This window comes from Squalius cephalus (assembly GCF_949319135.1).
Source record: "Squalius cephalus genome assembly, chromosome: 18".
NCBI classification, from domain to species: Eukaryota; Metazoa; Chordata; class Actinopteri; order Cypriniformes; family Leuciscidae; genus Squalius; species Squalius cephalus.
In genome coordinates, this window is record NC_137139.1 from 20,449,604 (window position 1) to 20,463,945 (window position 14,342).

Here is a 14,342-nt window from a genome sequence, read left to right on the forward strand (position 1 = left end):
ACTAACTGAGTTTGTGCACATCTCAAACTGTCACATATTTTTCAGATCATTTGGAGATATTATTCAGGAAATGTTGTCACTAAGTCGGTTATAGGAAAACAGTGCAGGAAAGCTTTACAGGCAGGTGGGGGACGCCTGAATGTGTGTACTGGTATCAGAGCTGGGTGTGTAGATGTGGGTGTTGGTGGGAAAGGTACAGGGCTTATCTATCAGCTCATGCAGCTGATCATTACAAAGCCACTGCGGCTACATATGGACGCACTCCTCCAAATGTCAGTTTTTACATACGACTGACCCAGTTCTTCTCTCAACTGTTAAAATACAGTTTGATGCCATCCCACATGGTTTTCATAGAAAGTGCAATGCCTTGCTAAACTTCATCTAAAACTTCTTTATATTATTGTATAATTATTTTATTGTAAATAATATAAATAAATCTATGCATTTTATTTCAATTTTATAACTTAATTTTACACAACATTTGGTAACAGTCCTCAAATCTCAATGCCAAGCAGCATTTCAGGAGTGCTCATTTCAGGGGGTTTTCACTCTTTTCATCACTGTGCTTTGTTTGCGTCATTCTGGACCAATTTTCTGTCTTTGCAGCTGATCCTGCTTTGGCATCATTTTGTGTTTTAGTCAGTGTATCAAAATGTGTCTAAATTATGTCTAAAATGTAAGTTACTCAATATTAACCTTGCATGCATTAAATTGCTAAAAACTAAAGACATTTATAATGTTGCAAAAGATGTTTTAAATCAATTTTAAACATCGCTTAAGCATCACAACTGTTTACAACATTGATAATAAGAAATGTTTCTTGAGCAGCAAATATTAGAATGATTTCTGACACTGAAGACTGGAGTAATGATGCTGAAAATTCAGCTTTGCATTACAGGAATAAATTACATGGTATATAAAAAAATAGAAAACAGTTATTACTATATTATTACTACTAATATAACAGTATTACTGTTTACTCTATTTTTGATCAAATAAATGCAGCCTTTGTGAGCATAAGAGACTGATTTCAAGTTGTTTTTAAATTGTACCATCTTACTGACCCCAAACTTTTGAACAGTAGTGCATATATTAAATAATATATGATTTGTCAAAAAAAGATTGAAATTTCAAAAAAATTATGACCGCTTACAACACAGATGACCACAGCTGCTAAAATAAATACTTTATTTTCACATAATATTATAATAATATTATATAATATAACATAATATTAAAATAATAATAATTCATGTCCTGGTAGGGTCACCTACCTAAATATTAGAAAAGCTGGTCCGGAGCAGAATATATGCTATATTGTTGTGTTTTTGTTCAGTTTATATGTAAGCTTTGGCTTGCTTTATCTTAAATGTGGCCCATACATTTTTTTTCTCCACTTTTCAGTCATATATTCAGGTCCAGCTTCTACATTTTGGTCTCTTGGGAGTGTAAGTCAGTACCTATCCATAAAGGTCTCCCGTGGCTGTCTTTTTTTTGAAGGGAGGGGGGATCCAAGCGCAGGCAGAGAAATCTTGGCACGCATGGCTGGACTGCCACTGACCTCCCCGCGTCGGTGAACGCTTCACTGGGCTGACACAGCCCGCTCACCCTATGGGTCGGGGGGAGGTGAGGTGGGGTGGGGGGGTGGGGGGGGGGTGTTCTGGGTGAGGATGGGAAGCACACTGCCCTTCAGCTCTCTCTTACTCACCATGTACTTACTCCCATAAATAAGCTACATTGTAACACTGGCAACAAAATAAACTGGTATACATTTGTGAAAACTTTATAATAAGGTGGCATTTGTTAATATTTGTAAATGCATTAGCTAACATGAACTGACAATGAGCAATATATTTTTAAAGCATTTTTTATTTTTTTCATCAATTGTTCATTGTTTTTTCGTGTTAGTTCACGGTGCACTAACTTTGTAGTAAAATTGTAGTAAATGTTGACTAATATTAATAAATGCTGTAGAAGTACTGTTCATTGTTAGTTATGTTAACTAATGTAATTATCTAATGTCAACAAATGAACCCTTATTGTAAAGTGTTCATTTGGGTTGGTGAAAGGAAGTTGTTTGGCATTGTTTTTCAACTATATACTTGAAAAAAGTTGATTAGATCTCGTCACGTGGATGTAACAGAACACTATGGCAAATTTATGGCAAGGCTCCCACAGAAGTGTGCATGTAAACTATTTAGCGTTTATTTCTCTGTGTTAACGAATGTGCCAATAGATTTAAGTAGGCACATTAAACCCCGCCACACCGACCCACATGCCCCCACCCCCAGCTTGTGCCAAGTCTGCCCAGCATCCCGCCTCCACACTTACCCTCAGCGTGGTTGCGGCACACACACACACACACACACACACACACACACACACACACACACACACACACACACACACACACACACACACACACACACACACACACACACACACACACACACACACACACAAATGCACACACACAAACACAAACGCACACACACTCACTCACACACACACACACACACACATACACACACACACACACACACACACAGAGGTTAGAGCAGACAGACGCGTGACTCATTAGGCATTCGTACCCCGGGGACAGTGCTGGGGGAGAGCGCCACAGCTGCAGGAATGTCATGAGCTGCTACTGCTGTGTGCAAATGTGTGTGTGTGTGTGTGTGAGTGAGTGAGTGTACCTTAGAAGAAGGCCAGCGCACCTTTCAGAAAACACAGCATCAAGAAAGCGTCTCTCTGCTTTTCCATATCATCCTTACTGTCTGAGCCAACAATAAAAAATGTGAGGATGCCTTCAGAACTCAGAAGTAGACTGAAACACATTATACGGCAGATTATAACACCGGATAGATCTGGTCCCGTCTGCTGACTCGTCACTACAGCGTTCTGGTTTAAAATGTACAATATGGTAACGGCTATGACGTGAAACACCTGTTCACTATATCACTGCTCTTCATCGTAGAGACCAACTATTAAACATAGTGTACTAGAAAGGGACAGAGTCTTCTAGCAGTTTTGAAGCTGTTTAAGAAAATAATGTTTAATGAAAATTTGTTTCTTTTAAATTGATTTATTATTTAGTAGTAGCTCTCGAATCTTATTACGGTCACATTAGACTTTGAGCATGTGAAATTGGATGCAAACCGGGTGAGATGTCCCACTCTTGGCTTCTTTCTTTAATAATAATATTAAAAACAATACAAATAATAATAAGAACCTACACTTCCGTTCAAAAGTTTGGGGTTGGTAAGAGTTTGTGTTTTGAAAGAAGTTTCTTATGCTCACCAAGGCTGCATTTATTTGACAATAAAAACAGTAATAAAGAAATATTGTAAAATATTATTACAAAAATAGTTATTTAAAATAACTGTTTTCTATTCTAATATATTTTAAAATGAAATTAATTCCTGTGATTGGAAAGCTGAATTTTCAGCATCATTACTCCAAGTCTTCAGTGTCACATGATCCTTCAGAAATCATTCTAATATGCTGATTTGCTGCTCATGAAACATTTCTTATTATTATCAATGTTGAAAACAGTTGTGCTGCTTAATATTTTTTTGTGGAAACTGTACTACATTTTTGCTCTGTGATGAATAAAAAGTTCAAAAGAACAATTTTTTTTTGAAATAGGCATCTTTTGTAACATTATAAATTACTTTACTTTCACTTTTGATCAATTCAATGCATCCTCGCTTTAAAAGTATTAATTTATTTTCAAAAAATCTTAATGACTCCAAACTTTTGAACAGTAGTGTACATATCCATCATCTTCAACCAGAGGTCATATAGTGTGTGTGTGTGTGTGTGTGTGTGTGTGTGTGTGTGTGTGTGTTAATACAATCTTTGCTTGTTACAACCCAGCATAACTTTGAGCAAAGTTTTTGTCTGGCTTGTTATAGCTTACAGCTTTACTGTGCGGTAATTCTGCTGTTTTCTTACTCCCTGTTGTGAGGTCTTTTCTACGAGGATACGGTGAGAACTTCGAAGCGTCTCAGCTCTAGAGTTTTATGGGGCTTTAGACAGATACATCATCCAAGCTGATTACTCACTTCGAGTTTACATGTGTGGTTTTATATTTACGTGTGTGTGTGTTTTGTACAAATGTATATATAGATTGTGTCATTGAAGGGCAGACATCAAGTGTGGGAGGGTATATTCATAGAAATGCTGCTTAGAGGAAATTCATATTCAATATTTTTTCCATGCCTGAGTGACAGAGTGTGTGTGAGGGTGTGAATGTGTGTGTATGTACATGTAGGCGGGAATTGAAGCCCAGGTTTTTTATGTTTTTGTTTTGAAGCACCCTCCCTGACTCCCTCTGTGCGGAAGTGTTACCGGAAATAGTGTGCAGCCGCCCCCGGGTTCTGCGTCAGTTACGCTGAATAAAGCGAGGGGGCTGGACGGGGGCTTTCCGGGAGGACGTTGAGAAGGGTGGGGGTTGGAGAGGAGGAATGGGGGCAGGGAAGTGTGTTTGTGTGTGCGTGTCTCCGCTGAGACCATGTGGGTAACAGCCGTCTCTCAACGCTAACTTTATCAGATAAAGCATCACTAGTGCTGGCGCACTTCATACGCGGCTTCCAGTGGCTGTTAACAGCTCCAAAACGCACTTGCCGTACGAATAGAATGTCACAAAAAAAGCAGTGTTTGTTTGTGTGTTCTCGGTTCTGTGTTGATATCATTTCTCGTGAGTTTATACAAGATTCGTCTCAGTTTAAACAACTTGGACATTTAAATAAACCTGTCACTTGATGTTGTGCTCAAACTATAAATAGATCTAATTTTCTATGTTAAAATAGAACATATATAGACAAAAAATCCGCTTCCTCTGCAAAAAGAGAGAGAGAGAGAAAAAAAGAAAAGACAGTCGCTCTGGAAAAAAGTGTGTTCATCTTGTTCATCCTCAGGGATGTTTTCATCTTTTTCAGCTTTTTTCCCCTCTTCTTTTTAATGTATGCCACTTGAGAGAATCCAGAGGGGCTGCACCTGTTTGCCTCTTGGCTAGTCTCTCCACCTCCTGCCCCGGCCTGCCACTCACGCCTCGGCTCCTGTGGGATGCTCTGCATATGTGTATGTGCACGCGTGCGAGCTTTGGGTGTGGAGGAAGGATAGCTGCAGGGCTCGGCAAAGTTTGACAGAGCCTGAGATGCAAGCATGCTCTCTCTCACACACACACACACACACACACACACACACACACACACACACACACACACACACACACACACACACACCCATTCAAACAAACAGACTTTTCAGTTGAAGTTTTTCAAAGCCGTATTCATTTTTCTGGATCTGTGAACAACAGTCCTATAGGGGAGATTGGGGTAAGCTGTGCCACTTTTTACTTTTTTTGCTATGAACTGAAATGAGAAGAAAGTGTCTATAAGATATAGCCGAATAAAGACACCCCATAGCCATAATTTTGGGAAAAGTGCTTCTTTTTTTGAGGAGGCACTGCCTCCCTTGCCTCCTCGGATGAAACATCCCTGGTTTGTATATATATATATATATATATATATATATATATATATATATATATATAACAACTTGCAGAATAGATTTAAACTGCATTTATTGATAAGAAAGGAATGTACATAGGCTCAGTCTTGGCAGACTAAATCTGCTACGCTACTGCATGAATGAAGACTACTGCCGAAACATGCACATAAATACAGTGAATAGAATGCAAACTGTTGCAAGGAAAGAAGGGAGAATCCCCTATCAGATCTAGGCAGGTGGTGCTGGGGAAGGAGGAAGGCTAGAAAAATTCCCATGCCATGCTGAGTTCAGCAAGTTGACAATGACAATAAGGGTCACTAGGCACTAGGCACGGTACTCACTAGGCACTCACTTGCCTTGTACCGTTCCCTGGCGCGGTTAGCAATCATCACACTATATGCATACCGCACCCGAGTCCAACTGAACTGTGCTCTGGCCCACCTCTTCCAAGCGGGCCAGGCAGCGGTTAAACAAACCGCACCCGGGCACGGTACGGAGCGATCACACTAGTCCAACGAACCAGACTTTTGGGGTCAAACGTGTTCGGGCACGGTTCAGATTGCCTAGTGTGAGTACACCCTAAAATGTTCTTTTACATAAGTTTTATGTCAGTTTTTAGCTATTTTCCCATGTGCCCCTCTCAGTCATAAGCAGCATGATGGGCGTTGAATACATATATGATCACATGGCAAAAATGTTGTATTTTACTTAGATTATTGGGTGACATATTGTACCCCTCTCTTACATACTGTGTTTGCAACCATCCCTCTTTTTTCCTCTTTCTTTTTCCTTTTCTTCTTCTTCTTCTTCTTCTTCTTTTCTTTTTCCCTTCAAATCCACTCTCTCCTTCTCTGTTCACTCATGGATAGCAATAGAGGCACAGAAATCTGCACTGACCCCTTCAGGTCACATTAAAGGTCGCCCAGCTTCACACACTAAACCCTGAGGGCCTCTCATCCCCTTCATCCTTCGCTGTCTTTAGATGTCTGATGCGGATAGAGGGAAAAGGAAGAGAAGGAATCACTATCACGTCCCATTCACTCACCCATCCTCCATTACTAGTCTCATGGATCAATGGTCTCTCCCTCTGCATGGATCTCTCTGACTGAGTTTTGCTGTTATTTAGGGAGTTCAGCATGTTGTGCATTTCCGCCCTTTATTCAGTCATTACTTCTTCATGATTTGTGACCTGTGTTTCATGATTCATAACCTGTGAGACTGATCTGTGTAGATCATATGACAGTGGGAGAAATTGGAGTGACTATTTGCTGGAATTTAGTGTAAAAACAAACTTTTAATTGTCATTCTTTACTACTGCATAATATAAGAAGGTGTTAATATCGAGGGGTGTAGCTTAGTGGTTAGATAAATGACTCAAGAACCAAAAGGTTGCACAAGGAGTGATTCCTTGAACTATCACCATTGTGTCATTTATCCCAGATTGCTTTAGATAAAAATGTCAGCTAAATCAGGGGTTTTCAAACTTTTTGATGCCATCAATCCTGGATCCCTTAAATGTGATCCCCATTATTGATTTTGAATATTATATTCATAATATTATATTCAAATATATTATATTTATATTATATATATTATATATTATAATTTAGGATTAAACATGAATAATTTGGTCCTTTTTATTTATTTATTTATTTATTTATTTTTATTTTATTTTTTCATTTATTTACTTTTGCTGATTCAAAAGCCCTGTGCTAATTGACAAAATAGAGTAGTGTATCTGCTGAGGTAAATTATGAATTCACATTGCTTTATATCTATGTGTGCACCAAAAACTGTAGCTTTTTATGAATCAGTTTTACTGAAACTGATTCATAATGCAAATCCAAAAACAAAATGAATACAACAGTAATACATTCAAAATGTGATTTATCAGCCTAAAGAGAATTGGAAGTGTGACGGATCGGGAACATTAGCCATTTCTCTGTACTGCAGTTCAAGCCAGTAAAATCAGAGAAGGCTGTTCCCAGAGTCTCAGTCTGTCTGTCCCCTCTGTGCTCCTGCAGAACCGTGGGCGACTGGCAGAGAAACGCACCATCCCCTTGCCGCCAACACGGGTGCCCAAAAAGGAGCTGGCCTCCGTTTTCAGCAGTGACGACAGCGAGGGCAGCGAACGGGCCAGTGGAGATCATGCAGACATCAAACAGGAAGAGCTGCATTACACTATCATGAGAAAGAGGTGAGAATTTGTGTGTGTGTGTGTGTGTGTGAGAGAGCGTGGGTGGGCAAAAAGTAGAGTGCCAATCCCAGTGCCAGGGATTGATACATCAACCATGATCTGCCGGAAAGGGGTTAGCCATATCAGACATCAGTATACCACCAAAGAGCTTTAAAGAACCCTTAGGTCTTTACCCTCATAGCCCCCTATTTTGACACACACATACCCTCTAACACACACAAATTCACTCATTTACTCTTTTGGCAGATACTACAGACACACAGGATGTGCCAACTCTAAATACCCATGCTTGGGAGCCTACAGGATACATGCACAGAAATAAACATGAGGTCTTCTCATGAACCATATGAAAGTGATATTGTTGATGAGGTATTTGCAGTCATGTGGCAACTTTCTTAATGTAGATCTCAGAATGGTTCGAGAGCTTTCACCTAATGCTTTTCCTGATGCGTGTTAAAGTTAAATTTCTCACCTTTAATATTTCAGTATGTGCCCTAACCACATGCATAATTATATTTTGGTCATAGCACTTGCTAAAGAATGTGGGAAGCAAGAGAGCACCAACAGTTAAAGGGCTGTTCAGATCAAGGACAAAAACCTTAACTATAAAGTTTTAACAATAGTTGTAATTCTATGAGAATAGTGCAGTCCACACCACAGCTATATAACAATAACAACAGAGGAACAATATAATTGGAATCACTTTCAGAATATTTTTTTTTATAGCTGATGAACAATAAAAAAATTGACAGCCAATCAAAATCCATTCACCTTTAAAGAGCTACAGTAGTGCATTTAAAGGGGCAGATGACACAACTGCAATGCATGCTCATTGGTTTGGAGCCTAATATAGTTATTGCTATAGTAATCTTTATAGTTAGCGTTTCTGGTTTGAAATTACCATGCTGTGTACCACAGCATTTTATGTCAGGGTTATTGCGCATGTGCTATGGTGGGACCATGCTAGTATTTTTGGTTAGTACCTGAAAGTACTATTTAAATGTTGTAGTGATCATTGAGTACCATGGTATATAAAAGTACCTGTACTTTTTTGTTTGTGATGCCATGCCATTTATGCTATAACAATCTGGCTAGAGCAGTTAAATATTGATAAGCCAGATAAATGTTTTGAAAGAAGCATAGAAAAGATTAAATCTAGTGAACTACAACTAGTGAGTTACTCCACTTACTCCAAACTTAAATATTGGGTCAAAACATCTTTTTTAAATTACACTAAGCATGTTTATTGATACTTTTTAGTGTTAAGTTTTTTTTATTGAGGCCATTGCAATACATTCTGGGATTGCGGTCTCTGTGAAGTATTAATGTAATGGTGCTTTAAAATTTGGCCTAAATGAAGCAGCAGTTCATTTTTGGAACAGTCATAATTTCTGCTTTCCACAAAAAATAAAATTCATCCAGTGATGTGCTACAAGTTCCACATCTCCGTCTTCAATCAGTGCGAGGGAATTCAGTGTTCATTAAATCTTCATGAGCTGTGTTTGGCCTCCCTCCTCCTTGGCACACAAGACTGAAGAAGCTTATGAGCCTGCGGTCAGTGCAGCAGTGAGCTAAGAGCAGTGGCTAAAGCGAACGGTTTTTCCGCCAGTGGTTTCGCTCTGCCTAAATGCATTACAGGTGATAACTAGCCAGCAGATGTCAGCCCTGGCAGGTGAGTCTGGGGAACCACATTTTTGTCAGACCATCTCCGCTTGTGAAAAGCCTGGCCTTGAGGTTCTGATCTATTATTAAGTTTTCTTTAATCACTAGAGCATGCCTTTCAAAGCTAGCTGTTGCTTTGAGACTGCAGGCTTTCTGGCTTTCGGGGGTCTTTAGGTGATTTTTCACTCATGTTTTTGAATAGAAGTGTCAGCAGCAGTTTCGATGGTGTTTGCAGTGAGATTTTGTGTTGGCGGTGTATGTTGCGCTATGCTGGATTTTTAAATCTCCAGGAAGCTTTAGTGCTTCTAATGAGAGGAGTAAGAGAAGACAATATATTCCCTTTTTCTCATTAGCCACTTGGCTTTTGCTAAAAATGTCTTGGTTAGCCCTAGCTCCTGTCAGGTTTTCTTAGAGCAACCGCCAATGCGCATAGCGATAATTTGACTTATTTAGTTGCCGTAATAGTTGTAGCTGTGCAGTTATATACTTTTTTTTGCTACAGTAAATGGCGAGTGAATTCCAATGGTTGAGTCAGTTGAGTGTAAGAGGCTTGGGTTTATGCCCATTGGTGTTAAGCGGTACATTTGGGTCATTACACAGCACTGTTAGGATATCATTCTCAAGATAGCCTATACGAATGTATGAGGACGTGCCCTCTTCCAGCATAGGCAGGTCATAGCTGAATCAGTCCTTTTTGTTGAGCCCTACAAGCTAACACAGGATGCTAGCTTGCTGTCATATTCATTAAAAACATCATTGGCCAGAACTGAGTGATGTGAGGGTGCTTATACTGTGCTGTGCATTGAAAACACCACGTGTTTAAGCGTAACTTGAATTTGATTTTGTTGTGGAATAAAGAAGGGCTTCGAGTTCTTACCTTGGAGCGGATCAGCCCTGAATGCCCAGGTACAAATATAAGCCCTCATCTGCAAGAGTTTCTTGGTCACTTCCTTCACTCAACCCCGAGCCGCTGGCACCTAGCAGCCACTTACCCTGTGACATCGAGGACGGCACAGGAACCAGAACCGGCCAGCTAAACTCATTACAGTGATCTCCCCCCAACACTTCAGACGCCCGCGTGTGAAGATGCTAATGAATTTAAAGAACACTTATGACTAATATCTAGGGCTTTTACCCTGTTAAAGGCGGCGGACTGCAAGGAGCCACGTCTCTCCTCTGTTCCGGGGCCGCTCACCTCACCCCTACTTTACTCAGATGAGGATCTGACCGAAAGAGATAATGGGATGTTCAATCTATGAAATTCAATTTCCATTGATCTGGACTGGGTAAGTGAGTTGTGGAGGGGTCTTAACAAATTGGATTTAGTCAATGGATGGTGAAGGATGGGGAATTCTTTTTTGCGTTTGATCGTATTTACGCCTCATCATTTGCAGTTTATATTAGTGTTGTGGTAGGGTGCATAGCGTTTCTTCAGTCCAAATGTATCTGCTTATATATAGTGGAGTCCCAAACACAAGATATTTTTCTAATTTAATGCAATTTTTTCATTGCAAACTATATTATCATCTTTTAATTAAAAGTAGCATTTAATTTCAGAATGCATTCGTATTTGTTTTTCACTTTTGCTTTAATGACTGCAGCACTTTAGTTGCATACACTCCTCAAGTTTGTCAAACTTGATGATCATGTTCTCTAGCATGATTTGAGACGAACCTCTTGAGCTTCAGTGGAAGAAGAACATCTCACCATCTATACAAAGTAGTTCACATGATCAGTGTCACAAATTTATTTGGATTGGTGACGTATATTATTCATTTTATGTCAATGTTTCTTTGTTTAATTTTTTTTTAAATCCTAAAACTTTCTGTTTATTTCCAGGTTTAAATAAGATTTTCCCAGATTTTCTATGTGGACTCAGACTTTTGGACACCACTGTACTTTAACATTCTGCGTTAAGGTATTTTAAACCAAAAATTGTGCAATTTCACATGAGGCTGACGAATATACATATTCCGCAATTGTGCGCAGTCAGTTTTCAAGGGATTTCCAGCCACTGCCGTGAGAAAAGCTGGTACACTTTGACACCTTAAAGAAGACTCCCTATATCTTTTAACCAGATTAATGTTAATGCCCAGCAGGTTTATAGGTGATTAGTCCTCATTCCTCCTGTATCCTGCAGGGATATAGACCTTTCTTTCTTCAAAAACAGTCTGCTTAGCCTGAAGTGTAGCGCCTTAGCTTGGTCTTTTATATTCCTTTATCTTAGTGATTTCGCATGTGGAGGTTGAGGGTCTTCGGGTCATGATGCACTAGAATATCTGTATAAATACCGTACTGAATAACAGAATAACAGGCTTGGTTTTATAATCTTTGAAATTTAAGTAAATCAGCCGATAAAGACAACGTCATGCATCGACTGGCATCCTATCTGAAAACGATCACTTTCGCGATATGCTTTAGCAATACAATTTGCAGGAATGAGATGTTTGTCATAGTATTAGTCTTCAAGGTCATGCCAATCATTTTCTGAAGCCTACCTGTGCACAGTCAGGTGTGTCAACACCAGGGCTTTGAGAAGTGCTGACTGCTTGTCTGGGTAATTACTGAGTAACCATCATGGATTATATAAGATAGTATACTTACTCAGAGGACAACCTGCTAACAAAAGCCTCCAAAAAACATTGCCCATCCCATATGATCAATTGTAATATTTCTAATGTAATTATAAAGCCAATTTCTTCTCTCGTGTTATACTACCTGGCATTTAACTGCTGATTTATTTTGGATACTCTCATGATTTTTGTTAATTTTTTTCTTATTTACAACCTATGGAAAAAAACTAAGTGCAGAAACATAAGTGGATTAGATGAAGGAGGGGAGGAGGAGGCAGGTTGATTCCAGAATGGTGGACCCTCCCCTTGAGCACGAGGGACAGGGAAAGGAAATAAATCAGACAACTGTTGCACCTGTCTGGATAGAAATTCTGTCTGTCTTCCCCTGGGTTTCTGCGGCCTCTTCAGAGAAGGGCCTGACCTGTCTGTGTTTAGCATTAGAAGCGTTTGTCCAGCAAGGCTTGCCGTCCTCTTCCCTGGTGGCTGTCTGGACCTGAATGTAAGCATTTGGCTATCCAGAAGTGGAAATCAGCTGGTCCAAACCTCAGGACTGAAGCCAACCCAAACCGCCGTCTTTAGTGCACTGTAACTGGCCAGGCTCTTAAAATGCTGGTATGTACAGTCAAGGGCATTTTCATCTGACGCTTAAACTGTTTTTTTATTTTTTTTAATTATAGCAATATTGTTGAGTGTCTCGACACTAGTGTTTTGGTATTTTTGGAAATTTTATTCTGTTGTACTGTACAACAGACAAAATTCTAGACCCACATGTTATACGTTTACAAGGAATGGCTAGTAGCCTGGTTGTGAATAATTTTCCTTTAAAGGTTTTTTTTGACATTCAGCTGATGATTAAGTTTTTTTGTTTTTTTTTTAACAAAAGGGCTATTTTTTTGGTTGGTTGGTTTTAGTACGCTCACACAGGTTTAGTAGAATCGTTCATATTCAGTCATTTGTGTGGTCCACCAGAGGAAATGATGGCTACTCAAAAGTTTACTTTAAATGATGTGACCATGTGCTCCATTCATTCATCTGTTTTGTTAAGGCATTTCTCTGTACAGTTCTGGAGCGTTGCACGACACACTGCTGGGAAGGGGACGTGATGCTGTAGGATTCCTGGAAAGAACCTTCTCTTAAGGCAATAATTAGTGGTTGGGTTCCAGTTCTGGAACTTTTAGAATGTCCAGGGCTCTTCCCAAGTAACAGCTGTAAGCTTAACGTTCTACAGTTTACTATTTACAGGAAAACTAGTGCCGTTTAAAACCCTGCTGTTAGAAATGGACAAATGTATCACGCTACATACGGTACAACAACTGTTTTGTTGATTTATATCCGCAACCTCTAAATTCATAGGGCTGGAATTAAGGCCAAATCCAATTTTTTAGCACAAGAACATGCATCACAAAATGTGTCTCAGTGAATTTGTTTAATCTATATTCATATTTTCTTAACTCATTGCTATCATTCAAGTAATCTTAGAATAATTTACAGAATTCACATAGACTCTTTTCCCTTAGATTTTGAATACTTTTGGCGTGAAATATATTTGGTGTGTTCGTTAGAGTTTGGGTGAACCAAGCTTTTGTTTGCAGTTCCGCTAATTCTGCTAATGTTTTCAGTCATCCAGGTCATTGTAGGATATTAAAACCATAAAACTGCTTTGAATGTTACTGTAGACCTCTGTAAGACTGTGTTATAAGATATTCAATATATTTACGTTCTTAGGAAATGATCACGCATCCCTACTCACTACGTTTCCCTTGCCTGTCAAGCGAGAGTAAGTAGTTAAAGCAGTGAAGATGTTTTAATCAGGTGTTGTTTTCCTGTTAGCATCTCCTTTGATTGGTTTTGCTTCAGCCACATCAGTTAATCAATGTCATTAATGTCACATCTACAGAGGGCAGCTAGCTGTCTTTAAAAAGACGTTGCACCCCATCTCAGAGCTCTTTTAGGCTTTTTCCACTGTTTACTTTTCAAATTATCCAACACTGCAATGTTCAATGTGGCGAAATAATGTTTCGTTCCACTTCTACTTTTCTGGGTTCCCGCATGCTTATCGACCTCCCATCAGCTTTTATAAGGCAGGAACAACAGGAAAGCTCAGGAGAACGCACTGCACTCTCATTTATTTATGTATCTGTTTCGATATTTATTTATTGCTCTCCTCGCTAGCTGAGGCCCGGCTGCTTGGTCTGAATGTGAGCAGAATAACAACAGATGTGTTTTTTTTGTAGTAAAAAAAACAAAAAAAAACAGAGAGAAATATTGATTCCCTCCTTCCACATTCTACTGTAGCATTGCATTTTTTTAAAACTGTACTGGTTTCACTGGACATGGAATGACTGTTCAGAACAATTGTTTGGGAAAAGTAACCACAAAATGTAAAATTTTCA

At 39.2% G+C, this 14,342-nt stretch overlaps 1 protein-coding gene across 7 annotated transcripts in view; it reads left to right on the forward strand.

The window, feature by feature from the left end:
* samd11 (sterile alpha motif domain containing 11) overlaps nt 1-14,342 on the forward strand; it is a gene marked incomplete at its 3' end in the record, with an annotated part of 90,943 nt that overhangs the window by 39,479 nt on the left and 37,122 nt on the right. For all 7 annotated transcript variants that reach the window (XM_079848715.1, XM_079848716.1, XM_079848713.1 and 4 more), the window contains one exon: nt 7,542-7,714. In XM_079848715.1, coding sequence (XP_079704841.1) covers nt 7,542-7,714 — 173 coding nt within the window. The remainder of the gene's footprint in view (nt 1-7,541; nt 7,715-14,342) is intronic.